Raw genomic sequence first — 26,317 nt, 5'->3', positions numbered from 1 at the left:
ATGTTATAAACACGCTGAAAGATATATTATCTTAGTTATATATGTAGCCATAGTTTATATGTAAGTGAATAGAAAAACTATTATATTTAAAAAAAGAAAATATCTTGAAACTTTAAATCAATAGAGCAATCTACGTCATCACGTAGGTAAGTCTGTGTTTTTTTTTAAAAAAAAAACGGCACATGGTAGCTCATGCGTGGCGAGATGGCAATTCCAACTTCGCCGCACCAGCAAAGTCGGCGTGCCGAGACCGGGTCGTCGTGTCGGTGCGGAGTCCCTTTCCGACGCAAGTTGCCTGCGCCTGCCCAACCCAGTGTCGCGCGCGCGCGCGCGGCCGAGATCGGTTCCGGCCTCCGGGCAATCGGGAATAAACCCTCGTGGATTCTCCTCCAAGAAAGAAACTCGAAAAGAAAACTCCCGAACAAAAAAAAGAAAAAAGAAAGAGCACACGCGATTTCGCAAAAGGGCAAACAGAGGGGAAGAGAGGAGAGGAGCGTGCGACGGCACGCAGGCGCATCTCGTCTCCCGCCGCCTCTACTTGTCTTCGCCATCGCCACCACCCCAAGGCTCGGTACGATTCGGCTGCGTGCCCGCGAGTCGGCACTGCACCGCGGCGCGCAGGCGGACCGTGCTGGGGTTTTGGTGGGGGAGTAGGGGAGGGGCGTCCTATGCTCTTCGGCGGCTTGATCCTGTGAAGGCGGCGGCGGCGGCGGCAGCAGGCTTTCCCGATGCAACGGCTACTGGGGGTCGGCGAGAGGTGCGTCTCGATTTCTCTTTGTTCTTCCTTGCGTGCCCTGGTTCTCCTGTCCCGGTTGCCGGAGAGCCCGGAAGAGGGGTGGGGGGGTGGGGAGATGAATCATCTGGGGTTTCGGATTTTGTTATGAACTGCTGCATATATTCACTTAATTTTGATTACCGTGTAGACCATGTGTGGCGTGCGGCCTTGTTGATTCGTTATATTGCTCTGGCAACCTGAACTTTAGTAGCTGTTACAATCAATTGCTACATTTTCATGTGAGCATAGTGGTAGACTTGGGTTCGTGTGCAAGCCCACTTTACCTAATTCTGTGACCATACCACTTACTTTGAGATTATTGAGATCAATTGGTTCTTCTAATTTAGTTTTAGTTAGTCGATTCATGCATGTATGTGTTGGTCAGGATAGTATATAGAGCTTTCTGTTGGTCAGGATAATCAGTTTGGGATGTCAAGAACATTGTTGGCATCTACAAGAAAAAGTTCATATGTGTGGCAATAAACGGGCAAGTATTCTGGGTGTAGTAGCTGTATGACCAGGCCAACAATAAACGTGCTCTAGTCACATTTGTTGTTGTTCACATATTTTTGTACACATAGTTTCACCTCGTAAAATTAGCTATATAGCAAGTGCCAGTCAAAGCTTGAAAACTTGTGGATTGTTGACATTTTCTGTACCCTTCTTTGAGCAGGCTATTGGCAGTCGGAACAAATAGGCGGGCAGCCACTTATTCCCATCCGAGCCACAGAAGTGGGTACTACACAGCAGCGAGGGACAATGGCTTGTCAACAAGGCGTAAGATTCCAGCCATCTTCTCTAGAATGTTCTCACATTACAAAGTCAATATCCGAAAGAACAGAGCTGAGGATCACAAGTATAGAACCAAGATGTCAAGAGGCTACCACTCACTCTCTGTGCCAGTGGCAAATTCATCCGCAACCCAGCAAGCGCAATTGGCATGGAAGCAGCTCAGTCGTATGTATGCATATAGAGGTCCACGGTTCCCACTGCTGAGCCGAGCAGCTTGTGCTGTAAGCCTGTCCTTTACGAGGTTCCATATCATCCCTGGGGTCATGGCTCTAGCTTTTGGCAAGATGGCACTTGCGCCTCCTGTCCTGGCAGACTCACAACCCTTCATGCCAAGAATGGATGGCATCATCACAAAGGCACAAGATACTCGCCAGTTTATGTCATCTCTTGTTTGGTCAATCTGGGAGGGCATCACTTTGCTTGTTAGAGCTGTGCATTTGGCATTCCTATTCTTCCCTGCAACTGCATTAGCTCCATTTGCTGACAAGTTCAGTGTTGCATTCAGAAGAAGGTGGCTTAGACTTACGCGCCGGACCCTTGAAAAGGCTGGGCCAGCATTCATTAAGTGGGGCCAGTGGGCTGCAACACGCCCTGATCTTTTTCCAAGTGATCTCTGTGTTGAGCTTGCAAAGCTTCACAGTGCGGCTCCAGCACATGGCTTTGCTTACAGCAAGGCTGCCATTGAGAAGGCATTTGGTCGTGAGCTTTCTGAAATATTCGAGTCCTTTGAGGAGAACCCTGTAGCTTCTGGAAGCATTGCACAAATACATCGGGCCACACTGAAACATCAACATCCTGGAAAGCATGTTGCAGTTAAGGTGAGGCATCCTAATGTTGGAGAATCAATCAAGAGAGACTTTCTACTCATCAACCTTGTGGCAAAGGCTTCTAATATTGTCCCTGGATTAAGCTGGCTGAGGCTGGATGAGAGTGTTCGCCAGTTCGCAGTATTCATGATGTCTCAAGTTGACCTTTCTAGGGAAGCTGCTCATTTGAGTCGTTTTATCTACAACTTCCGCAGATGGAGACATGTGTCTTTTCCAAAGCCCTTATATCCATTTGTGCATCCATCTGTTCTAGTTGAGACTTTTGAGAATGGAGAAAGTGTTTCTCGTTTTATGGATGAAATCAATGGGAATGCTCGAATGAAGAAAGACCTTGCACACATTGGGACATATGCTTTCCTGAAGATGCTTCTGGTATGTGTGCATTTTTTTAAAAAAATTCTATGATTCCTTCTCTTTTCCCTTGGTGGTAGTGTTTGTGTCAGGTCATGTATGCTTGATATTGGTGCACAATTTATTGATAAAACATTCTCCCTGCTTCTGTAGGAGGACAATTTTATTCATGCGGACATGCACCCTGGGAACATTCTTGTCCGTTTAAATGAGAGCAAGCTTGCAAGGAGACGATTTTTCAGAGCTAAGCCCCATATTGTGTTTCTTGACGTCGGCATGACTGCTGAGCTCACACGATCTGACCGGGATAACTTACAACAGTTCTTCAAGGCGGTGGCTACTAGAGATGGTCGTACTGCTGCTAAGTGTACCCTTCAGTTATCAAAGAATCAGAGCTGTCCAAATCCAGTCGCCTTCACTGAGGTAAAGTATGAAACTATGTTTTAGGAAAAATATCTGTAAACATTTAGGACTCATTTAGATCCAGTATCTTTTTACATATGTGATATTGCTGTTGATGATAATGATGTTGACGTTTGAATGCAACTAGCTTCTTTTTGCATATGCTACACATGTACTTTATTTATTGTTGTGCCATTTGATTCGTGTCTATCTTAAAATGTGGTGGCTCTCTTGATGCATATGGATATGCATATGCAGACACTGTTCTGTTAGACCGAGGGCAGTTCATAATGATTTTTAATAATTATACCATGATAGCATAGACAAAAAAAATAGTCTCTAAAAGTTGAATTTGTGGCTTTGGTTACACAAATGTGACTGATCACTAGAGTGACCGTTCCTGTAAGTATGCTGACACATGGATCTCCGGCACTAACTTTGTATGGTGTGCATCATGTATTGCCCATTTATTGTTCCTTTCCTTTCACAGTGGACAGCATCACAGTTCACAATGATTTTTAATAATTATGTCATGATAGTATAGACAATAAAAACAATCTCTAAAAGTTGAATTTGTGGCTACACAAATGTGACTGATCACTAGAGTGACCATTCCGTTAAGTATGCTGACACATGGATCTCTGGATCTCCTGCGCTAGCTTTGTATGGTGCATCATGTATTGCCCATCTTAATGTTCCTTCTTCTGTTTGTTGGTTGTTTATTTTAATCCAGACTTTGACCAGTGCACTTTATTTGCTGACTGTTTCTTCTATTATGCTGTACTATTGATGTGTAGTACTAACTGTAGTGCAGATGTTTTTTCATTGAATGGTAATTTTAATTTCATTTTTTATAGGAGCTGGACAAGATGTTTACATTTTGGGGAACGCCTGAAGGGGATGTTTTTCATCCTGTTGAATGCATGCATGAATTGCTTGATACAGTTCGCCGCCACAAAGTCAACATTGATGGCAACATCTGTACTGTAATGGTTACCATTTTGGTCATTGAGGTAAACATCTTTGGTAAAAGAATTGATATGTTAAATATTTAATCTTAACTATCATGCTGTGGCACTGCACAGAAGGGGTTCAACAATATTTACTGAAAAAAGGCTATAGACTTCTAGGACATGCAGATTCAGGTTCCAGTTTATGAAAAAAATGTACAATAATATAGCATGCACAAACTAACAGCTTAGCGACTCATTGACAGACATTAATTTTCTGAATATCATTTAGTTTTAATATATATTGTATTGAACTTCATTTTCAAATAAGGAAAACAGTAGGGGAAACCTATGGATGGGCGTGTTTGGTACAGCTCACAACAGCTCATGAAGCTGTTGTGAGCTGTTTTTTTTGCTAAACACTTATTTCCAAAACAGCTTCATGGGTGAAGCTGTTTTTCCCCTCCCCTTACAAAGACATAAGTTGAATGAAGCTGAAAAAAAGTAGCTTATTGCAACTCTCTCCCTCATTTCTCTCTCTCAACTATGCATGAAGTAGTTGGTGAAGCTATTTTGCCAAACTCTTTTTCCAAAACAGCTAAGCTTCATCTAAAAAGTCACTCATGAAGCTATTTTCTAAAAAAACAGCTTTACTAGTGAAGTTGAGCTGTGCCAAACAAGCCCGATATTTCATTTGACCAAACTGTATATGATTCTATATGAAGGAGGCTTGCTGCACATTTTGATGTGCGTTGTAGTTTGAATGTAGGCTTGTCTAGAGTATATAGGGTGTGATTGGTTGTTTGAATTAGTCTTGGCCTTCATTAAACCCTATGCAGTATCACCCAAACCAGCATAAAGCCATAATCGTATGCAATGTCATGGTGTTCTATTGTCCTGCATAGGGAAGTTGTGTTTGGTGAAATTGTGTTTAGTTCCTTACATTGTGCTGTGTGTAGTCACCTCCATGCTATAGTAGAGATGTCATGTTTCTAATGGAGGTAGGGGAGCTGGGGAAGTGAGCCATCAGCTCGAGCAAATCCGCATTACCTAATACGACTAATGTTGCATTGTGGGCCTACTTTGAGCAAATGTGCAAGCCTCCATAAGAGCTTTTGCGGGCAACCAAGCATGAACAAAATGCATTGCACAAGCTTGGATACAGGCTAATGCAGTCAACCAAACTAGTATCAGCTACTAATACCTTGGACCTTGCATAATAATTTGTTAGCCCTTGCCCATGATTAACTTTACCTCACTTTACTTATAGATGGATATACACAATATTCTTAACATGATAATGCTTTTGTAGGCTCTTGTCTAGAGTTCTGTATGCTACCTACTAATTGGATGGTCCATGCCCATTATTAATTTTACCTCAAAGTATTCTTACATGATATTGTTTATGCAGGGGTGGCAACGCAAACTGGACCCAGGCTTTGATATCATGCACACGTTGAAGACTTTACTGATAGAGAAGGACGTAAAGCAACCAATTGATTTTTTCTCATAAGCAAAAGATGTCAGGTAATGTTGATTCCTGTAAATAAGCTTTTTTTTTGTTGTCAAAACTTCACCCGAGAAATTAATAGAGCAATTACTGCACCCAAGGAATAAATGTATTGCAACAACCCTCTAGTACCAGCATGAAAATAATGTCATGGCATTTCTTCTAGAGAATCTGTTGCTGCGGGGAATGACATAGGGGCTGATTACGCCAATTTTGTTTTGAGTTGTGATTCCTATGCATAAAACTTCTCTTCACACGGTTCTACATTTCAAACTTCCTCTGGAACAAAATTTCTAAAGTTGGGTTATTCTGATTGTGAGAAATGACAGATGATCCCGTCAAGGTTGTTTGTTAAAAGCTGGTCTCGTCACCTTATGTAGTTTGGCTGTGGCACAACATAACAAGAAGTCTGAGATACTTTGTGGGTTACTTCTAAGATCTGTTACATCCCAACATGTATCATATGCATTCTGTACCATCTTTAGATACCCACTTGTACTTGGTGCCATCGAGCTAGTAGTTTCTTTCTTACTCCCTCCGTCCCAAATTAGTTGTCGTTTTCAGTTTCTGTGTCACAGGTTTGACTTGATTTGTAGAAAACACATGCAATATTTTTATGTCCAAATAAATTTGTTAAAAACTAGATTCAAAGATCTTTTCGAGAAGCGAGAACTAAAGTTTATTTTGGGACGGAGGGAGTATGTTCTTTGTTAGTTAGTATGGCCATGATAAGTTGCAATTTGGTACATTTGGATTCTGCGAACCCAAAATTCTGATCCATGTTGCTTCTCTCCTCAACAGATCGTTCTCATGTATAGAAAGAAACAATGGAAGATGATGCCCTACCGATCAGAAGGCGAAACATTTAATCTAACTTGAAGCAACCTGGCATTAGTTGAGCAAATATACTATGCACTATGTTCTCTCTCCTTTCTTGATAGTATTAGTAGCAGAAACTGTCCGCATTAGGTTTCATTTTTTACAACCTTCAGTATGAAAATTTGTCCACCCAGGCGGATCCAGCCATGGATTTGTCTAAAATTCTTCTGAAGTTTCTGTCCACAAACTCTTATGGAAGAGAGCAAACAATTGTAGAACAGAGTAGTCATTGAGGCCGAGTTGAACTACATTGCATAGCACACATAAGTTTGGTTCCAGACTATTTGTACCGGCGACCATGCCATCTAATGTAAATTTTGGGATTCGGAAGAAAATCGGTAAAAGTTCGGTTGCCAGTTTTGAGTAGAATCTCGTCAGTGTCTTGTGCGGGATGAGCCGTGCTTCTGTTGCTTGCTTTGCTTCCCTTAAGTTTCTTTGGCGCGGTTGATTCAGATATTTAGACTGTCTCCAACAATGAGATGCAAATTTCAACACTTTTGAGTCCGGCACAGTGAAACCATCTTCACCCAAAATTTCCCCATCTCCAACAGCGAAGGGAAAGGAGAACGCAATTCCCCTCCACAGAGCTTCAGCTGGAGGCGGCCATGGCAGCGTGCGAGCGGTGGCGGGAGCAGGCGCAGCTCAAGGTGGCCGCGGCGACAACGTGAAAGATCTGATAGCGCCGCCCACCTCCCTCCCTGGCTTGCTGTCGTCGGGCCTGCCTGGCTGCGCCGACTGCGCCTCGTCGGTGCCGCCTGCTACCTCGGAGCAGGGGAGGAGTGGAGGAGCTGCAACCGCCGGCAGTGGAGGAGCTGCACTCACCGCAACCGCGAGTCCGCGACTTGAGGAGTGACGCCGCGACCGAGTGGGGACTAGAGAGGCATGAACGGCGGAGGCGTCGTCTACGAGCCGACTGCTCCTCGCCGCAGCCGCTCCTCGCGCGCAGGCCCACCACTACGAGCATGGGTAGAGATTTGCATCACCCCGCCTCGACGACGCATATCTGCGTCTCAGCTCGCCTGCTAGGCAAAATAGGTGTCGTGTCTGAGTCTCTTGTTGGAGAGAGGTTTTGATACGCAAAAGCACCGTAGGCTATCTATTTTGCGTTTTGCGTTCTCTTGTTGGAGTCGGTCTTAGGCGATGCGCTGTACTGCGGTTGATTCAGATATTTAGGCGATGCGCTGTACTCAATCAATGGTTGGACCGGAGGACGGTACCATGCCCATGGCAGCTCTGCTTTTGCATAGGGTGCCCTGGCTCTGGCTGGCGGTCTGGCCTGCCTGGGCTTTCAGCATTTGCCTTGACCTTCTGGACTGGGAATCCTGTAAAGCCTTCCAGGCATGCCATGTCGCGCGTACGAGGTACCACGGTTCGGCTTTCATGTCGAGTCGAGAAAAAAGGAGGAATCCAGCTCTGTTTTGGTGCTTTGCCGTAGTGGTTTCGCCAATTAGCGAGGTGGCTTCCCTGGGCTAGCTAGGTCTCGTGCCGTCGTGCGCCGCTGGTGGCCTAAGCGTACGGCGTTGAGCTTGAACCATCGAGGTTTTCCGGCGGAGTTAAGCCGGGGTACGCACGTACCACATGCTGTTCATTTAAGCTTATTTGGTGAATTTATCAATCACTCAACAATATTTTTCTCATAGTAACAAATTAGCAAATAGTACTTTTACACATGGACACGTTGGACAGGAGTACCTACTAAGTCCTGGTCACGTTGGACAGGAGTACCTACTAAGTCCTGGTGGAGTCCCAGTTGCCGTCGGCGAGGAAAGCTGGATCTGCCAACGGGCAAACAAAACCCATATGGGCATCCGGACATGTGGGCCGGCCTCAGCTAGCTCGGTCGACCCCTGGCATCAAGCGATGCTTGACGGAGACGGTCACATTGCTGACCGCGCAGCATTCGTCTTGCAGGTGGCACTAATCTGGCGTTCATGGTGCGCCGTACCAGTTTAGGATGATGCTTGCAGTTGCAGCGAGAAATTTTTAGGCCGGTACAAATCATGCATGCTAGGTATGTCCATGGCTCCACGCTAGGGTCACGTGCTGTGTTGTGTCCCCTCGTTGGATCCTTGGCGGCGTTCGGTTAAGACAGGGATGGGCCGGCCGTTTTCGTTTCGCCGTTCCTCAGCGTCACGAGCAACCAATGCTACAGGGGGGCTAGTAGCCACGGACTATATAGTACTATACGTAGTAGGTGAGTGGTCTGCGTATCTCTGCCGAATACACATGCGTATCGAAACCCGTATGCCATACGAGTACACATCCCCGTGGACGGAGGATCATGGATGTGCCAATCCTGCTGAGAGCAAAGCAGATAGCCCTATCATTGCTTACCTTGTCGTCAAATTTCGAGGAGCCCGGGCATCTCGGCCATCATTCTTGTCACAACCCTCAAGCTTTCGTCAGACCTCACACACCCAACCCAAGCAAAAATATTTAACAAGCCCCTACTACCCCTTAATCTGGGGCCATTGCTTAGTATTCCCGTGGCGCTAGAGACAAGTGTTTGGTGCCCCTGGGCAAGGACTAAACAGAGCAGACCGGAGCTACCTGACAAACAGACACACATGCCATGCCCCTACTCCGCTTGCATTGCAGGATAGGATAGAATAGAATATCACATGCAGTGTGCATCACTTTTATATAGGGATTTACACCTCTAATGTCATTTTTATACGGCGATCAAACAGAGATGGGTCCCTGATAGTTGACGTATATACTCCCATGGCCCCATATTCCGAGCTCGCTAGTGTACTAGCAAAAGGGTCTGGGAGAGAAGCTGCAAAGTAGAAAGGGCCACCTCAAGTCTCAAAAAAAGAGGCAAATCCCCACAAGGATTCGTGCTGGACTTGCTTGCTCATCATGCGGCTGTTTATTGTGTACTAATCCGTATCGTCGTAGAAGTCTGAGTCCAAGCAACGACCTGGCTGTGGTGGCTGTCTCTGGCTGGATGTGTTCAAATGTCTCCGGGTGCAAATGGCTTTTCTTGTTTCCAAGAAAAGATGAGAAAGGCGCCTATGGCTCCTGCTCGTGGGTGTACGTGGTCCTTGGCGCCGGTGTTGATCCAGGTAAAACCACACGAGCAAGAACAAGGAGGGAAAGGGCAAAATCCTCATCCTGGACTCCAGCCTTCGTGCAGGCTGTTGTTTGTTTGCTCTCTCTCTCTCTCTCTTTGTGCATGCGAAATACTACGGCCATTCCAAAAAATTTTGAATTTCGGTACCGTAGTATTTTCGTTTTTATTTGATAAACATTGTCCAATCATAAACTAACTATGTTCAAAAGATTCATCTCGTGATTTATAAGCAAACTATGTAATTAGTTTTTATTTTCGTCTATATTTAATACTCCATGCATGTGTCGTAAGATTCGATGTGAGAGAGAATCTTGAAAAGTTTTTGGTTTAAGTCTAGTTCACCCAAAACCAAAAACTTTTCAAATTTCTCCGTCACATCAAATCTTTGGACACATACATAAAACATTAGATATAGACGAAAATAAAAACTAATTGTGCAGTTTAACTGAAAATCATAAGATAAATCTTTTGAGACTAGTTAGTTCATAATTGGATAATATTTGCCAAATAAAAACGAAAATGATACGGTATCGAAATCCAAAATCTTTTCGGAACTAATCAAGGCTACAATAGTACTGTAGACTGTAGGAGTAGTAGCGCAGACGAGTGGACAGCTTCTGCCGTCAGAGCGACCGAGCATGGCAGGCATGCTGACAAAGAGGCAGCGAGCCAAAGCCTTTGCTCTTGCTCATCGTTTAGTTCTTAAAAAATTACATCAAATCTTTAGATACTTATATAAAATATTAAATATAGGCCTTGTTTAGTTCACCCGAAAACCAAAATCTTTTCAAGATTTCCCGTCGCATCGAATCTTACGCCACATACATAAAGTATTAAATATAGACGTAAATAAAAACTAATTATACAGTTTATCTGTAAATCACGAGACGAATCTTTTAAGCCTAGTTACTATATAATTGGATAATGTTTGTCAAATAAAAATGAAAGTGCTACCGTTCTGAAAACTTTTCAGTTTTCAGAACTAAACAAGGCCATAGATGAAAATAAAAACTAATTGCACAGTTTGATCGAAATTGACGAGACGAATTTTTTGAGCCTAGTTAGTTCATGATTAGACAATATTTATCAAATACAAACGAAATTGTTATTATTCTTATTTTGCAAAAAAAAAAATTAAACTAAACAAGGCCTTGCATGCCTCGCTTCGCCGGCCTGAAATCCCGATGCCGATTGCCCAAATGCCCCAACGCAACGGGCAATCAATCCTCTCCGGCGACCGGCGGCGGGCTGCTGAGCTAGCTGCTGGAGAGAGAGCATGAAGACGAGCTAGAGCACCCGTGACGGACCGCCGGTTCGTGCGACGGGACGGGACGGGTAGGGACACAGGGGCATGCTTGCTGCTGTCCTCTCGTTCCAGCAGCGCCGCGGAGCCCAACGCCTGACGCTGTTTGGCACTGCCAGAGTGGCACCCGTTCACGTGAAGGAGTTGGTAAGGGCGACGGCCGGGCCCAGCCCGCAAAAGGAGCTCCCTTTCTGGAGTCTGAACTGTGGACCTGTGACCTACCACAGCTGACAGCTCTGGCTACTGGCTCCACCCGCCGACCTGCGGCTGGTGACTGCCTCTGCGTATCTGTTCCTCTCCTTTGGGCCTTGTTTAGGCCTTGTTTAGTTCGAAAAATTTTCAAGATTCCCCGTCACATCGAATTTTTAGTCGCATGTATAGAGCATTAAATATAGATAAAAATAAAAACTAATTATACAGTTTACCTGTAATTTGTGAGATGAATCTTTTGAGCCTAGTTACTCTATGGTTGGACAATGTTTGTCAAATAAAAACGAAAATGCTACAGTAGCCAAAAACTAAAGTTTTTGCCAACTAAACAAGGCTTAGTTCCTAAAAAAAATTTTGCAAAATTTTTCAAATTCTCTGTCACATCGAATCTTTAAACACATGCATGAAGTACTAAATATAGACAAAAATAAAAACTAATTGCACAGTTTGGTCGGAATTGATGAGACAAATCTTTTGAGCCTAGTTAATCCATAATTGGACAATATTTATCAAATACAAACGAAAAAGCTATAGTGTCCATTTTGCAAAATATTTTGGAACTAAACAAGGCCTTGGAAAATCCTGAAACACCTCCGATGGCTGTGAAAGAAATGTCCAAATGCAGTGGTTTGATTTATCTGAAACTGAAACAGCGCCTCCGATGGCTGTGAAAGAAATGTCCAAATGCAGTGGTTTGATTACACGTTTATCTGAAACTGAAACAGCGCCTAGCAAGATTTGGTCCCGTGATAAAGAATTGTAAGGCTCGTTGCTCGCTGCCTGAGTGTGTCTGTTGCAGCTGGAGCAGGGAATCACGACGGGGGGCTACTCGCCCCAGGCGCTCAGCACTCTCTACCTGCCGCAACCGTCCTTTTCCTGCCTAATTATCAGATAATACCACCGTCAGGCCGTCGTGCTTTGACGCCACGATTCCCGGCTCTTGTGTCCCGGACTCCCGGTGACTCTCTCTGTGACAGTGAGCATAAGAAATTGCATGCTGCCCCACAGTTTCAGGCAGGGATTTCAAAGAATTCCTATGGGATTATAAAAACCTCAGTTCGTGCCTGACATGCAGTTCGATGAGCCAATGGTTTTTAGCAACAAAGCGTCGAGATCAATGGGTGTGGAGTGCGGTGAGGACGACGACAGCATGCCATTCGCTATTTCTTTATGCCGGGATAGAAATGATGATAATTGTACTATTACCTGGCTAACCTGGTCGCTGCTGTCCTACCCTGCCGTTTACAGCATGCCATTCGCCCATTCCTTCGTCCTCTCTTCAGCTTTTCGATCTTGATTTGACCCAACTGTTCCGCAGCATCGGATCATCATGCCACGAAAAGAACCTCCACGGGGATGGTACCATGCCATCAGGATCGCCATCTTCATCCAAAGGAATCCCAATCAGAAGACTCGCCACAGGGAGTCACGGGGCAGTTTTAACAGAGTTTTATTAGAGCATATTAAATATGTTGATATGATATTATATTAATGAAGAGACATGATAAGAAATTTATGAGAGCAGAAAGAGTTTTATTCTCATGAAACTTTTCTGCACTATTTTTCCAAAATATAGATGCATTACAAACTCCTATATTAAGGATGGCCTCATAATAGATCATTTATAATAATTTCTATAGCTAATGGTAAAATTGTATAAATATTACCTAAACAACAACAACAATAACAACAAACTAACACCTGACATAGTATATAGCAGAAGTGTTTACAAAAATGGGAGAGATTTCCGTGAACCGGATCGGAGCCAGATCAGGAGCTATATGCCCAGACCACTAGTCTTCCCTACCTGTGCTAACAAATGCACCTAGTTACTAGGGCCAAATTGAGTTAGTAATGGAATCAACTCATTTTTATTTTAAGGTCATTCTCAGTTCGGGTTTCATATTCTAGTTTTTAACACATCCATATTTTAAAAACAGTACAAAAGAGTTTCATCCCTATAAAACTTTCTCTACTCACATAAAACTCTTAAGCCATCCTTAGTGGGGGTTTTATGACCTAGTTTCTAACACATCCATAAAATTATTATCATTTATCTCTTCATTAATACAGTGTCACATCAGTATATTTAATGTGCATGAAACTCTAATGAAACTTCTATTGAGACTGACCTTATCATCTCTCTTTATTAATACGGTGCCACATCAATGTATTTAATCTCTATAAAACTCTAATAAAATCTTATTGCGACTGGCCTAAAAGAGAGTGAGTTTAGAAACTTGGCAAATCTACAGTTTTGCCAAATCTCAAAACCAAATGCCAAATGAAAAAATAGGTCTTCTCCAACAGTTTGCTATTTGGGCTTGACACAATTCCAACAAGTTGACAAAACTAGTTGGTAAATTGAGATACACGTGATGCCAAGCGATGGCCGATGGATGACTTGACATATTTGCCAAGTGAAGGGGGAATTTTGCTAAGCTCACAAAATTGTTAAGTAGTTTTGTCAACTCGTTAGAGGCTGTTTTTTATGATTTTAATAAAAATACTTGAATGTCAAGTACTTTTATTAAACTATTGGAGTTGGAAAGGGACGTTACAATGGCGCGGTTACATTTGAGGAAATGCGTGGTGGTTTGGTAGAGGGGATATGGTACGGTTGTGCGTTATGGAAGGCTCTATCTGCTGGTGCAATCAGTGAATTTTTCTTTCCCTTCGGCATACTTTTCTAGCTGGGAGATGGGACGTGTTTGGGATGATAATGTTTGACAACTATGATATCATAAAACTATAGTTTTATAAGCCAAAGTGGTACAAAATGGCGGTTTAGAAAAAAAATGGTCATACATGAAGTTTCTGAAACTTTTAAAAAACTAAAGCTTTGACAAAACCATGGTTCTAAAAACAAAGATTTCTTGACTCCAAACACCGAATAGCTTATGATAATAAAACTTTATGCAAAACTATAGTATTTCTTTGAATATGTTGAAGATAGTTTACATCTAAACAAGGCCTGGCCGCGCCCTACCGTTAGTACATAACACTTGAGGTAACTAGTTACAGCCTTTTTTGAGTACTATCTCCAATAAAAAATAACCATTTGATTTTGCCTTAAGTCATTTTTTTAACTTTGACTAGCAAATGACTATGTAAAGTGTAGCATTATCTTTGATGAAAAGTTATATACTACTCCCTCTATACCTAAATAAATAGATTTCTAGAGTTGTCTTAAGTAAAAAAAATTAAACTTTGACCAAACTTTTTGAAAAAAGTTAAGACTTATGGTATGAAATTAGTATAATTGGATTTATCATAGAATATATTTTTATAAGACGATCATTTTATGACAGAGATATTGTTACTCTTTTTCTATAAAGTTAGAGAATTGATTTATTCGAGGATGGAGGGAAGTATGAAAGTACTTTTCATAACAAATCTAATAATACTGATCATGTGTTATTTTAATCATGCAAAATTTTAGATTTGGTCATTTAAATTTAAAAGATTTTGACTTAAAGCAATCAAGATAGACTATATAAACAATTAAAGGAAGTATTAGATTCGATAAATGCCAAGGGAGAAGCTTTGAGTAAATTGGAGTTGGAGTTGGAGTTAGAGTAGGAGATCTGTTTGTTTCTCGTGTAATATGTTCAATCAGTTTTTAGTCTTGAACTCAATAAGGATAAACTTTCGGTTTTTGATGTGTTCTTAGTAGGTCTTATTTGGATGTAGTCGGTTTTGTATCAGTGTTGGGGATGGATTAGAATGAAATCTGAACTAAATTTCACCTCAACACATGTGGATTAATACGGAACTGATTACAGAGTACCTCTAAATAAGACATTAGGGTAGGAGCATGGACGGACCTACGTTTGTGCCCGGGTATTCCCGGGCATACCCTACATTTTTGAAAAATTTTAATAGGTATTTGAGATATATACATGTATAATATATATAAAATGTTAAAACTACGTTTCTCTAACTCAAAAGCAGCCCCATAAGCCACGCGAATCCATACGGTCCATGACTCATCTAACCTTTCCACTCACTTCTCCACTCCCCCAAAATCCCAAAACCATCAGGCCTAGTCTGTAGGGGTAGGGCAGCCGCGCACTGACGCGCAGGCAGGCGCTTCCGCGACTCTCAACCGCTCGCCGCCGCTTTCACCGCGTGCCGCTGCTCGCAATTCGCCACTAACGCGCAGGCAGGCGCTACGACCGGTGCGGACACTCATGTTGCCGGCGTCCCCGCGCTGCCGCTTCGGCAGCTCCGCTCCCCGGCATCAGGCGTCCCCGTGCCGCCGCGCGGCCAGTCGGCCACGATGCCCCCTTTGCTTAGACTCAGAGGTAATAAAACTCAAATCCCTTTTCTTTTCTCTTTGTTGGTTCTATTAAATGTCATTTTCAATTGCAAAATAAAATTTATAGATATGCAATGCATTTCAACTACATGTATCTTTTATATAAGCAAATTTAAACATTTTGTGTCGTTCATCCAAAAAAAATTTTACCATAGGCATACCCTGCTTCTAATTTCTGGGTCCGCCACTAGGTAGGAGTGGATATTTATATACGTACGTGTGCGTCTGGCTGTGTGTTTTAGCTTGCTAGCAGCACTCCTACGTCTCCTAGCTGTGGTGTAAAAATGGAGAAGCTCGGTAGGCATAAAATTTCACTACGTGCTTGTTTAGTTCCAAAATTTTTTGTAAAATAGGAATAATAGCACTTTCGTTTGTATTTGATAAATATTATCCAATTATAGACTAACTAGGCTCAAAAGATTCGTCTCGTCAATTCCGACTAAACCGTATAATTAGTTTTAATTTTTATCTATATTTAATATTCCATGCATACGTCTAAAGATTCGATGTGACGTGGAATCTGAAAAATTTTACAAAATTTTTCATGAACTAAACAAGCACCCCCCTTAGGCCTTGTTTACTTCTAAAAAATTTTGCAAAATAGGAATAGTATCACTTTCGTTTGTATTTGACAAATATTGTCCAATTATGGACTAACTAGGCTCAAAAGATTCGTCTCGTCAATTCCGACCAAACTGTACAATTAGTTTTTATTTTCATCTATATTTAATACTCAATGCATACGTCTAAAGATTCGATGTGACGGGGAATCTGAAAAATTTTGCAAAATTTTTAGGTAACTAAACAAGGCCTTAGAACCAACAGACATCCCCTCCCGAGTCCCGACTCCCGACCTCGCGGTCGCGGTTCGGCTTATATACAACACACCCGGTCCGGCGGTCCCCAACCCCCACACTCACACACCACTTCTTGGCTCTCGCACACTCCTGCCGCCACCACCTGGTCCGTCCACGTCGCCGGCGGCAATGTCGGCGCACCTCGCCGTCGCGCTGTTCCTCGCGTTAGCCGTCGTTCCGTCGGCCCGCGGCTCCGACGTGCCGTCGTTCCCGCTGTCGCAGGCGCAGTCCCCGTCCAACTCCTCGTCCCCGTCCAACTCCTCCTCGCCGCCGTGCCACCTCGACCTATCCGCCGAGCTCTTCGGTGGCGTGGCCGCGGCGTGCGGCGCCGGCGGGGGCCCCGGTTCGCTCGACCGTGGCCGCTGCTGCCCGGTGCTCGCGGCCTGGCTCTTCGCGGCGCACGCGCGCACCGCGCTGTCCGTGCCCCCGGCCCCCGCGCCCTCGGCGCTCGCCGGGGAGGAAGGGCTGGGCCCCGGCGGCGACGACGGGCCCATGGTGCCGTACGACAACCAGCGGTGCGTCGACGCGCTGGGCGCCGCGCTGGAGAAGCGCGGGGTGGCGCTGCCCCGCCCCAACGCCACGTGCGACACCGTGCTCTGCTTCTGCGGCATCCGGCTCCATCAGATCGGCTCGCTCCGCTGCCCCGCCGCGTTCGCCGTCGGCGCTGGCGCCGCCGCCAAGAACGCCACGCCCACCGCCGCCGTGAAGGACCTGGAGAAGAGCTGCCGCAACGCCTCCTACGCCGGCTGCTCCCGGTGCGTGCAGTCCCTGCAAAAGGTAAAGCCTTTCCTGCTAGCTTTCTCTCGTAAAATAATGCCATTGCTTTGGCTCACCTTTTCCGTTCTTTGTCTCTTTTGGTTTGGTTCCGCATTCCCTATAATAAATCTTTGAAATGTTACCACACCATGCATATCTTGCTTCCTTGGATTCAAACCATTGATGGATTTCTACTCCTGCTTATAGAGGAAACACGCATTTTTGAACAATTTTGTCAATTTATTTCACTCTTGCAGAGCAATATTATTAGTGCCGTCGGCGCTACAAGCGATGCCTTTTCTCCTCCTTTCCTTCTTTTTATCTAGCAAAAAGTGGCCAGTTTGATGGTGTTCCAGGAGATCCCCTTTCCCACAAAAGGGTTCCACCTTCACTGCACTTTATAACTGCATCATAGTTTCAACTTTCAAATTGATCTGCTTGTTCTTGAGCTGATCACCACTAATCATTTGCTACTTGATTGCCTTTCTCTCTGAAAGCCACCGTGGGAAATGGCAATCCCCACTTTAGCTGCAGTAGCCCGCTGCCAGCTAATCACAGGACCATTCCTTGAACACACATTTCTGTGGAGGACAACCACAATGTGCAATGTCTTTTTCAATTATGAATGCTTTAGCTGGTTAACCACCACTTGCAGCATCGAAAGCCGTGGATTATTGATCATACCTTGTCCCCGTCGTCCCCGACTTGCCTGTCGTACATCCAGATTGGCATTGTACTATTAATCTCTGAAGGACATGATTATGTCGAGCAGTCATCATGTTATCATTTGACAATCATGCATTATCGAGCCTCAAACATTTTCACGATGATCACTTGCTTGCATTGCAAAAACCTACTACCGAAACTAGTTACAATGCGACCAAATCGGTCGAGAGAACGTGTGTACGTGCGCGGTAAGAACAGGTTGTTGTGCATGGGGAGCATTTACTGAGAGGCCGAGCAAGCCAAATGCAACTCTGAGTTCTGGAACAGAGCCCACCAACTTTGCAACAAAACCTGCATCGCAAGAACGTCCCCTGCATGAACCACATTAACTGCATTTGCATTTCTTCAGGTCTTTGTTCGCATATATACGAGGTCACGGTGCTAACCTTCAGCTTCGGTTGCCTTCCTCCCTCCTGTCCCTGTGCTGTGCAGCTGAAGGGGAACGTGAGCCGCGAGGTCTCGGGCGCCGGCGGCGACCGCGCGCGGCGGATGCTGGGGCGGGACTGCCAGCTGATGGGCCTCACGTGGCTGCTGGCCAAGAACAAGACGGCCTACATCCCCACCGTCTCCGCCGTGCTGCGCGCCATGCTCTACACCGCGCACCCGACGGAGTCCGGCAGCGGCAGCGGCGGCGCGGCGCCGCGGTGCAGCCCCGACCAGGAGAACATGCCGCTGGCCGTGGACTCACTGCAGTTCGAGCACACCGGCAGCGCGACCTCTGCGGCTGCCTCCGCGACGCCGCGCGGCGCCACCGCTGCCCTCCTCCTCGGCCTCGCGCTCAGCCTGATGATCGGCTGGTGGGATGCCTTCTTGTGAACCAATGCAACAGCGCTGGGCCATGGAAACCTTGTTGATACACGTATTTTGTAGTTGTTGTTAGCAGGGAGTGTAGCTTATTTTGCATAGCGGGGATTTTGCATATACCATGGCTGTGAATGCGATCGTGGTGTTGCAGATATGGCTGGCTGCAAGTGCAAGGGGATGTGGATGTGGCTATTGACATCGTCTCTAACCTCGGTGGTTTCTAATCGTGTGGCTTGTGGGATTGACCAACACTTCTGTTTTTTGGATGAAGTAGTGCAGCGCATTTGGATGAACTCCTGAACTGTTTCCAAATACACTAGTTGATGCCTTGATGGTTCATGGGATGATGGGATACCGTACCGTAGTGTGGTAGTGGAATGAAAATATAGGGCCTATTTGGCAAGACCTAAATCATGGCTCGCCGTCACCGTCTTCATCTTTGAAGTGCATTTTGCAAAGAGAGTCGTATGAGCGTTGTCAAAGAGGCCGTGATAATAAGAAATCAAATGTGCGATGTAGCCGGCAGGAACGAATTTACGTTTCAATTGAGATGAAGCAGAATTTAGCATGTAAAATTTTGGGATGTCACATCGGATCGGATGTCACCTGAGCTGTTTGGATACTAATGAAAACAAATTACAGAATCCATTAGTAATTCGCTAGATAAATTTATTAAGTCTAATTAATCTATCATTAATATATGGTTACTGTAGGACTTTATTATCAAATCATGTTCCAATTAGGTTTATAAGAACCGTCTTGTAAAGTAGTTGTAATCTATATAGTTAGTTATTTTTTTAGTTTATATTTAATACTTCGTATATGTGTTTAAATGTTTAATGGGATAGGATATAAAATTGAGGAACTAGGGCCTTGTTTAGTTCAAAAAAATTGCAATCTGAACACGTAGCGTTTTTGTTTATATTTGATAAATATTGTCTAATCATGAACTAATTAGATTCAAAAGATTCATCTCGTAAATTACAGAAAAAATATACAATTAATTATTTTTTAATCCATTTGAATCCTCTAGTGCCGCAAAATTCAACTAAAAAATTTTACAAATTTTTTTTTGAAACTAAACAGGTGGGATCGATGAGCTGCTTGTTGGCTCTACTTGGCGTTCTGTCGTAACAGTTCACGAGGTTGGTACTTGGTAGCGTTGCAACTTTTGCGTGGTGGCGGCTGGCGGGCGTCGGAGTCCCCGTGTCGCCTTGTGTAGTGTAGTACTCTCGCTTGTCCGGGGCTTCGCTTCGATTTCCCAACTTCGCCGGGCAGGTAGAACCGAAAAGCTGCAGTGATTCGGGAATCGGGAGGGAGGGAGGGGCCACCACGGCAGACGGCACGACACAGGCCACAGCGTCCAAGTCCAAAGCCTCGTTCGTGCACATATAGTCTGGAGCGGCCCACTGTGTCGACCACCTCCCTGTCCCTGTCCGAGGCCCACCGACGGCACAACAAGATAGGCCGAAGAAGAGCTATAACTTGAATTCGGCCCGCTTCAGATCCCAACCATGGGCCGTAGCGTCTCACGGTCTACCCAAGGCCTTGTACATGAGCTCAAATACCCTGGGTTAGTTTGGGTGGAAGGGGATGCTATGAGGCCTTGTTTAATTCCACACCTAAAACTTTTCACTCACCTGTCACCACATCGAATCGTTAGACATATATATAAATCATTAAATATAGATAAAAAGAAATTAATTACAAGTTTGATTGTAAATCATGAGATAAATCTTTTAAATCTAATTATAATCAGTCTATGATTAGACACTAATTACCAAATAAATCAAAAATGCTACAGTAGCTAAATCCAAAACCTTTTAAAACTAAACAAGGCATGATACAAGGGATGGGGGTGATATAGGCCCCTTTTTTGGATTCCTTTTATCGGTTTTTTTAAGTGGAGGATTCCTTTTATTAGTTGTTACACTGCCATTATCTCTTTTGAATTCAAATAGGTGCAACTAATAATAAATAACTAACGGTTAGCTGGACTCCAGATAATAACTACTCACTAGTCAACCAAATCAGATAATAACAACTAATAGTTATGTTAGTAACATTTTCATTATTTATGCATCCAAAGACCCTCTAACTAATAGATAGCTAATACTTAGCTAGCTAATATTAAATATGAATTATTAGTCAGCTAACTATCACCAGATAATGAATCTAGGACTATGCTTAGACCGGTAGTAGCTAGGGGCACGCCGACCAATTCATCACCGCACGCTTCAATAGTGGTCATGCCTCGTGACCCAAAAATCATGAACGTATTCATGCTTTATTGCTGCTGACCTAAAATTCACGAACCTATGCAAAAGAAGCCACAACTGTTGAGATATCAATGTTACATGAACCATTTCAAAACTTTAAAAAGTTTTAGTTATGAAAACAAGGATCCAAATTAAATCCCAATTACAAAAAAAAAAAATCCTTGGAAGCAAGACCCACATAGATATATAATTTTTACGAAACATTTTTCTCATGAAGAAGGAATATTTTTTTAAGCAAGTCAATGTTTTAGAAAATAATGTTTTGCCTTCATAATAAAGATGTTCTGGATTCAGGACAATAATATTTTAGATTTTGAAGAATAAGATTATAGGTCAAGATGAATGGTATTGCGTAATATTCATGTCTATATTTTAAAAATATTCATGTCTATATTTTAAAAATAGACGACATTCCATGCATAGTGAGAGCAAATAATTTATACTTACCATTGAACAACCATGTCTAGTATTTTTGAACTTGTCTGTTTGGGTGCTCTTTTAATATATCGCTTAAATGTAGACCACTCAAAAAAAAACTAGACAAACAACTTAAAAGTCCATCATTGAACATCTCATAGGTACTATGGAACAAGTCACGGTTACCATAGGAAAATTAAAAGAAACGTGGTGCGGACTTTGTGGTGGGAAATCGGAGAAACCTGGTATTAGCCAGTTCACAATACAAACGCTGAAATTTGTTGAGTACCATTAAAAAATCACACTGCACTAGCTAATTACTTTTGGAAAGAAAAAGATTATGATAAAATGTTTTTTTTGGGGCTTTTGTTGAGTACCAAGCGATGACCACCTGTGTCTTCTCCTCTGCTCCCCTCTGCCATGGAAAAAAATTCTATGGTATCGTGCGACTCGGGCCTCTCCGTCTTCTTCAACAGCAATCAAGGCCCAGTGAACGTCCATCACGACGAATCAACGGCAGATAACGGGTGCTGCACAGGCGCCGTACTACAGCGCCTGTAGAATACCAGTCTATCCGCGCCATGTATGCTTCCGCACATTAACTGGCAGTAATATGTCTGACTATCTCCACATCCATTCATCGAGGTCTAACCATACTACGACTCTAATTAATTCGACAAAAAAAAGACTCTGAATCATTGTGCTATACATTTTTTAACAACAAAATCTAGTGGGAGCAAAGATGGGATGATTCAGAGGGAATAATTCCACGGAACTGGTGACAAGAGTGGATTGTTAGATTGTGACAACCAAACGCACATTGTGTTGTGACAAACAAACGCGTGTAGAAGCTGGGAACAAAAGCTGACACCTGTAAATTTTATTTCAGCTGTTTAGTTAACATGAAAACCAAAAAAATTTCAAGATTCTATGTCATATCGAATCTTGCGGCACATGCATGAAGCATTAAATATAGAGGAAACAAAAACTAATCACACAGTGTGCCTGTAAATCGCGAGACGAATCTTTTAACCCTAGTTACTCTATAATTGGACAATTTTTACCACAAACAAACGAAAATGGTACAGTAGCGAAATCCAAAATTCTTTCACATCTAAACAAGGCCCTAGTTATATTATATGGTTGGCAACCAAACGCACCCAGACGCTCCCGCTGTTGATGAGACTCGCCTGCAGTACTGCCACCAAACGATCACTACGAGTGAGTCTACGGCGTCTAGAATACTAGGAGTATCATGCCAAATACTCAAATGTCACTGGGAGGGAGGGAAAGAAAAAGAACGGACCTCAGGCCGCCTCCAGCCCTCCACTCCACATTTATCTAGCCGATCGATCTTCTTCCCCGATCGAAAGCACTGCTTCCGGCACCAGCAGCCAGCATGCAAGCCATGAAGAGGACGATCGTTCTGTACCCCGGCCTCTTCGTCAGCCATTTCGTCCCCATGATGCAGCTCGCCGACGCCCTCCTGGAGGCGGGCTACGCCGTTGCGGTGGCGCTCATCGACCTCACCATGGACCAGGACGTCGCCCTGGCAGCCGCCGTCGACCGCGTCGCCTCCGCCAAGCCGTCGCCATCGCCGTCGGTCACCATCCACAGGCTCCCTCGGATCCAAAATCCTCCCGCGATCACGGACTGCGGCGGCGACGCAGTCCTCTGGTACTTCAAGACCGTGAGACGCTACAACGTCCGCCTCCGTGAGTTCCTCTGCTCCCTGCAGCAGCAGCAGCCTCCCCGAAGCGTCGTCCACGCGGTGATCGTGGACGGGCCCTCCGCCGACGCGCTCGACGTCACCAAGGAGCTTGGCGTCCCGGCCTACACCTTCTACGCCACCAACGCCTCCGCCGTCGCGGTGTTCCTGCAGCTTCCGTGGACCCACGCGGAAGGCCAGGGCCAGCCAAGCTTCAAGGAGCTCGGAGACACCCGTCTCAGCGTCACCGGCGTCCCACCCATGCCGGCGTCGTACCTCATGCCGTCGATGCTCCACGACCCGGCCAGTGAGTCGTACAAGACGATGATGCGCGTGATGCGCCGGAACCCGGAGCCCGATGGCATCTTGGTGAACACGTTCGCGTCGCTGGAGGCCCGGGTGCTGAGAGCTCTCAGGGACCCACTGTTCCTCCCCATCGGCGACGGCGACAGCGACAGCGACGGCGGGTGCATGAGGACACCTCCGGTGTACTGCGTGGGGCCGTTGATCGTTGCAGCCGGCGACGGCGAGACGAAAGAAAAGCACGAGTGCCTCGCGTGGCTGGACGAGCAACCGGAGCGCAGCGTCGTGTTCCTCTGCTTCGGAAGCTTAGGCTCCGCCACCCACTCGGCGGAGCAGCTCAGGGAGATAGCCGTCGGCCTGGAGAGGTCCGGGCACCGGTTCCTGTGGGTGGTGCGGGCGCCTCTCCCCACCGGCGGCGTGGACACGGGGCCTCTGTTCGACCCGCGCGCCGACTCGGACCTCCAAGCGCTCCTGCCGCCCGGGTTCTTGGAGAGGACCAGAGCTCGCGGCCTCGTCGTGAAGCTGTGGGCGCCGCAGGTGGACGTGCTCAACCACAGGGCCACAGGTGCCTTCGTCACGCACTGCGGGTGGAACTCGGTGATGGAGGCGATCACGGCCGGAGTGCCGATGCTTTGCTGGCCTATGTACGCGGAGCAGAAGATGAACTCGGTGGTCATGGTGGAGGAGGTCGGAATCGGCGTGGATTTGGTTGGATGGCAGCGGGGGCTGGTCAAGGCCGAGGAGGTGGAGGGCAAGGTGAGGATGGTGATGGAGTCCGAGGAAGGGGAGGAGCTCAGAGCACGTGTGGCGGCGCACAGGGATGCCGCCGCCGTGGCCTGGAAGGACGGCGGCTCATCGCGCGCGGCATTTGGCCAGTTCTTGTCGGACGTCGACAGCCATGTACATGTACGAGGCAAAGATATGGAGTAGCGCTAATGGTGGGGAAAAAATTGGGTGCAGCCTCTCTGCACCGGCGTCTCCGTACAGGCAATGGCAAATTGGGTCGAAGCTGAAATGCTTTGCTTGTGGTACGTAGAGTAACTTGTTAAGATCTATGGAATGATCTCTTGTATGCTCAGAGTGACTGAGTCACAGATCACGAGTTTTTAGTTTTCAGCGTCGAAGTTTCTTCTTGTATACAGGGTATATGAAGGGAAAAATCATCCTCGTGCAGTTGTGTCGCTTTTAAAGATGTATGTTAGTTGTTGGGTGTTAATTGGTAGATGATTACTTAACATCCATGTCACTTCTTGTATACACAAAGCGCTTGTTGCAAACGGCACAGCATTCTACTCTGACATAGAAACATGTATGTTAGAGGGTCTCTGTCAGCTAACAGAAACAGGGAAACTGAAATGGAAAGCTCCGTCTGAATGGTCTTACAAAATTAAGGATGGGGATTGTGCTCCAGATGAATACTCATGGTTCTTCTCTGGTCTATGAACTGAATGGTCTTACAAAATGTTTCAAAAAAAATGGTCTTACAAAATTAAGGATGGGGATTGTCCTATCCTTATATAAAATTAATTGTGATAGAGTTTTTCTTCTAGCTTCATCAAAAGGAGGGTGAGCATTTATCGTCCGGAACATCTTAGGGCTCGTTCGTTTAAGGTCATTCCTGGTCAGAAATGGTTCTGGGTGAAAATTGATTATACAAATTACACTAGCATTCCTGATAGAAATGGTTCATCTCGGACATGGATCCGTGCAGGCATGTGACGATGCCCGGTGGGGGTTGCACATCGCATGTGTCTGGATCTTTCACCATGACAGCATGGCTCGTCCTCCTCCGACCAAGGACAAATCTTGCGATTGAGCAGTCCACGCCGTCGCCGTCTGCAATTGTTTCTCCAGACACGCAAGAACAGGAGAAATTGTTGTGGATTAAGCGCTTGCGCATCCTTTACGGTTTTTTTTTCCCCACGATTCCTATCTATCAGGCAACTGATTTTCTTGTCCTGTTTAGGCGCGATGCATGCTTCCAGCTTTCATCCAACAGGAGCCAACCATTCAATTTAAATCTAACGACCGTAAAGCATCGCTTGAAATGATTGATTAGTTTTCAGGCACCTGTAAATTAACATCTCCCTGTTTTTTGCTTTTATGTACTGAGCCGATGGTATTCCTAATATTCATGGCTAGTGATTAGCAATACTAAGCATTTCTATTGTAGTGACGTGAGTTAAGAGTGTGCTATAAATTGGAGAATAGAATTATAGCATAGTGATCTATAGAATATATTTCCATCTCTCATCCTATGAATTTAAGATAGGCTTATTTGTGATCTTGGGAAAGTTATGGAATGCCAAATTTCAAATCAAATAGCCTAACCCATTATATAGATTTCAATTCCTCCAAAATAAAGAGATCCAAACGACCCCTTAAGGATAATGGGGTCGGTACCACTGTTCTAATTAACTTCTTTGGCTGCATCTTCCTCCGCTCTACCATTCTCGTAGTCAGAGGATTCGTCGACACTTGCTCTTCAACTAGAAATCACGAGGGAGGTGTTGTTCCATCTTGATTTGGCGAGTGAGATGAGAATACTTTCTATTGAAGAGCGTGAGATTTATGAATTCATTGTCTCTGCTTGCCTGGCCTGGAGGAGGTCATGGGGATGCTTAATATTGCTAATCCATCTCCTGTCTCGAAAGTTCCTCTAGGTCATGCCCCTCAGGTCTTGTTTAGTTCCGAAAAGATTTCGGATTTCGGTACTGTAGCTTTTTTGTTTTTATTTGATAAATATTATCCGATCATGGACTAACTATGCTAAAAAAATCATCTTATGATTTACAGACAAATTGTGTAATTAGTTTTTGTTTTCATCTATATTTAATGCTCTATGCATGTACCGTAAAATTCGATGTGACGAGGAATCTTGAAAAGTTTTTGGTTTTTGGGGTGAACTAAACAAGGCCTCAGTTGGCTTTGGATGAAATTCTCTCACCACTTGTTCAACTAGAAATTGCAAATGAGGATTTGCTTCGTCTTGATTTGGCTAGCAAGATGAGAATTCTCTCTACCGACGAGCTTGGGCTCTATGATGAGCTCATGTTGTTGTTTCCCTGCTG

At 44.8% G+C, this 26,317-nt stretch overlaps 3 protein-coding genes across 4 annotated transcripts; all 3 read left to right on the top strand.

The window, feature by feature from the left end:
- LOC110432846 (ABC1 family protein YPL109C, mitochondrial-like) lies at positions 384 to 6,855 on the top strand. 2 transcript variants are annotated; one of them, XM_021453792.1, is made up of 6 exons: positions 384 to 757; positions 1,449 to 2,766; positions 2,899 to 3,168; positions 4,005 to 4,160; positions 5,509 to 5,624; positions 5,937 to 6,250. In XM_021453792.1, the coding sequence occupies exons 1-5, from the start codon at positions 729 to 731 to the stop codon at positions 5,608 to 5,610; spliced, it is 1,875 nt and encodes a 624-aa protein (XP_021309467.1). In that variant the 5' UTR covers positions 384 to 728; the 3' UTR covers positions 5,611 to 5,624; positions 5,937 to 6,250. The 2 variants fall into 2 exon arrangements, with proteins under 2 accessions (XP_021309467.1, XP_021309466.1); XM_021453791.1 differs by lacking the exon at positions 5,937 to 6,250 and adding an exon at positions 6,409 to 6,855 and having other exon boundaries at positions 387 to 757.
- Positions 16,305 to 18,832, top strand: LOC8056324 (uncharacterized GPI-anchored protein At4g28100). Its single transcript, XM_002462969.2, has 2 exons — positions 16,305 to 17,030; positions 18,168 to 18,832. The coding sequence occupies exons 1-2, from the start codon at positions 16,383 to 16,385 to the stop codon at positions 18,549 to 18,551; spliced, it is 1,032 nt and encodes a 343-aa protein (XP_002463014.1). The 5' UTR covers positions 16,305 to 16,382; the 3' UTR covers positions 18,552 to 18,832.
- Positions 22,310 to 24,523, top strand: LOC8056323 (anthocyanidin 5,3-O-glucosyltransferase). Its single transcript, XM_002462968.2, has one exon. It carries the CDS (start codon positions 22,635 to 22,637, stop codon positions 24,174 to 24,176), a length of 1,542 nt encoding a protein of 513 aa, XP_002463013.2. The 5' UTR covers positions 22,310 to 22,634; the 3' UTR covers positions 24,177 to 24,523.

The sequence above is a fragment of the Sorghum bicolor genome, chromosome 2 (genome assembly GCF_000003195.3).
Source record: "Sorghum bicolor cultivar BTx623 chromosome 2, Sorghum_bicolor_NCBIv3, whole genome shotgun sequence".
Taxonomy (NCBI): domain Eukaryota; kingdom Viridiplantae; phylum Streptophyta; class Magnoliopsida; order Poales; family Poaceae; genus Sorghum; species Sorghum bicolor.
Note: the sequence above shows the minus strand (reverse complement) of the source record. Positions and strands in the feature narration are given on the sequence as shown.

Bases quoted from the DNA above. Each gene is read 5' to 3' on its own strand.
- LOC110432846 (XM_021453791.1), top strand. From the start codon at position 729: ATGCAACGGCTACTGGGGGTCGGCGAGAG. The intron at 2,767-2,898 runs GTATGTGTGCAT...CTGCTTCTGTAG, and splicing joins CTTTCCTGAAGATGCTTCTG to GAGGACAATTTTATTCATGC. The intron at 3,169-4,004 runs GTAAAGTATGAA...CATTTTTTATAG, and splicing joins ATCCAGTCGCCTTCACTGAG to GAGCTGGACAAGATGTTTAC.
- LOC8056324 (XM_002462969.2), top strand. From the start codon at position 16,383: ATGTCGGCGCACCTCGCCGTCGCGCTGTTCCTCGCGTTAGCCGTCGTT. The intron at 17,031-18,167 runs GTAAAGCCTTTC...TGTGCTGTGCAG, and splicing joins GCGTGCAGTCCCTGCAAAAG to CTGAAGGGGAACGTGAGCCG.
- LOC8056323 (XM_002462968.2), top strand. From the start codon at position 22,635: ATGCAAGCCATGAAGAGGACGATCGTTCTGTACCCCGGCCTCTTCGTC.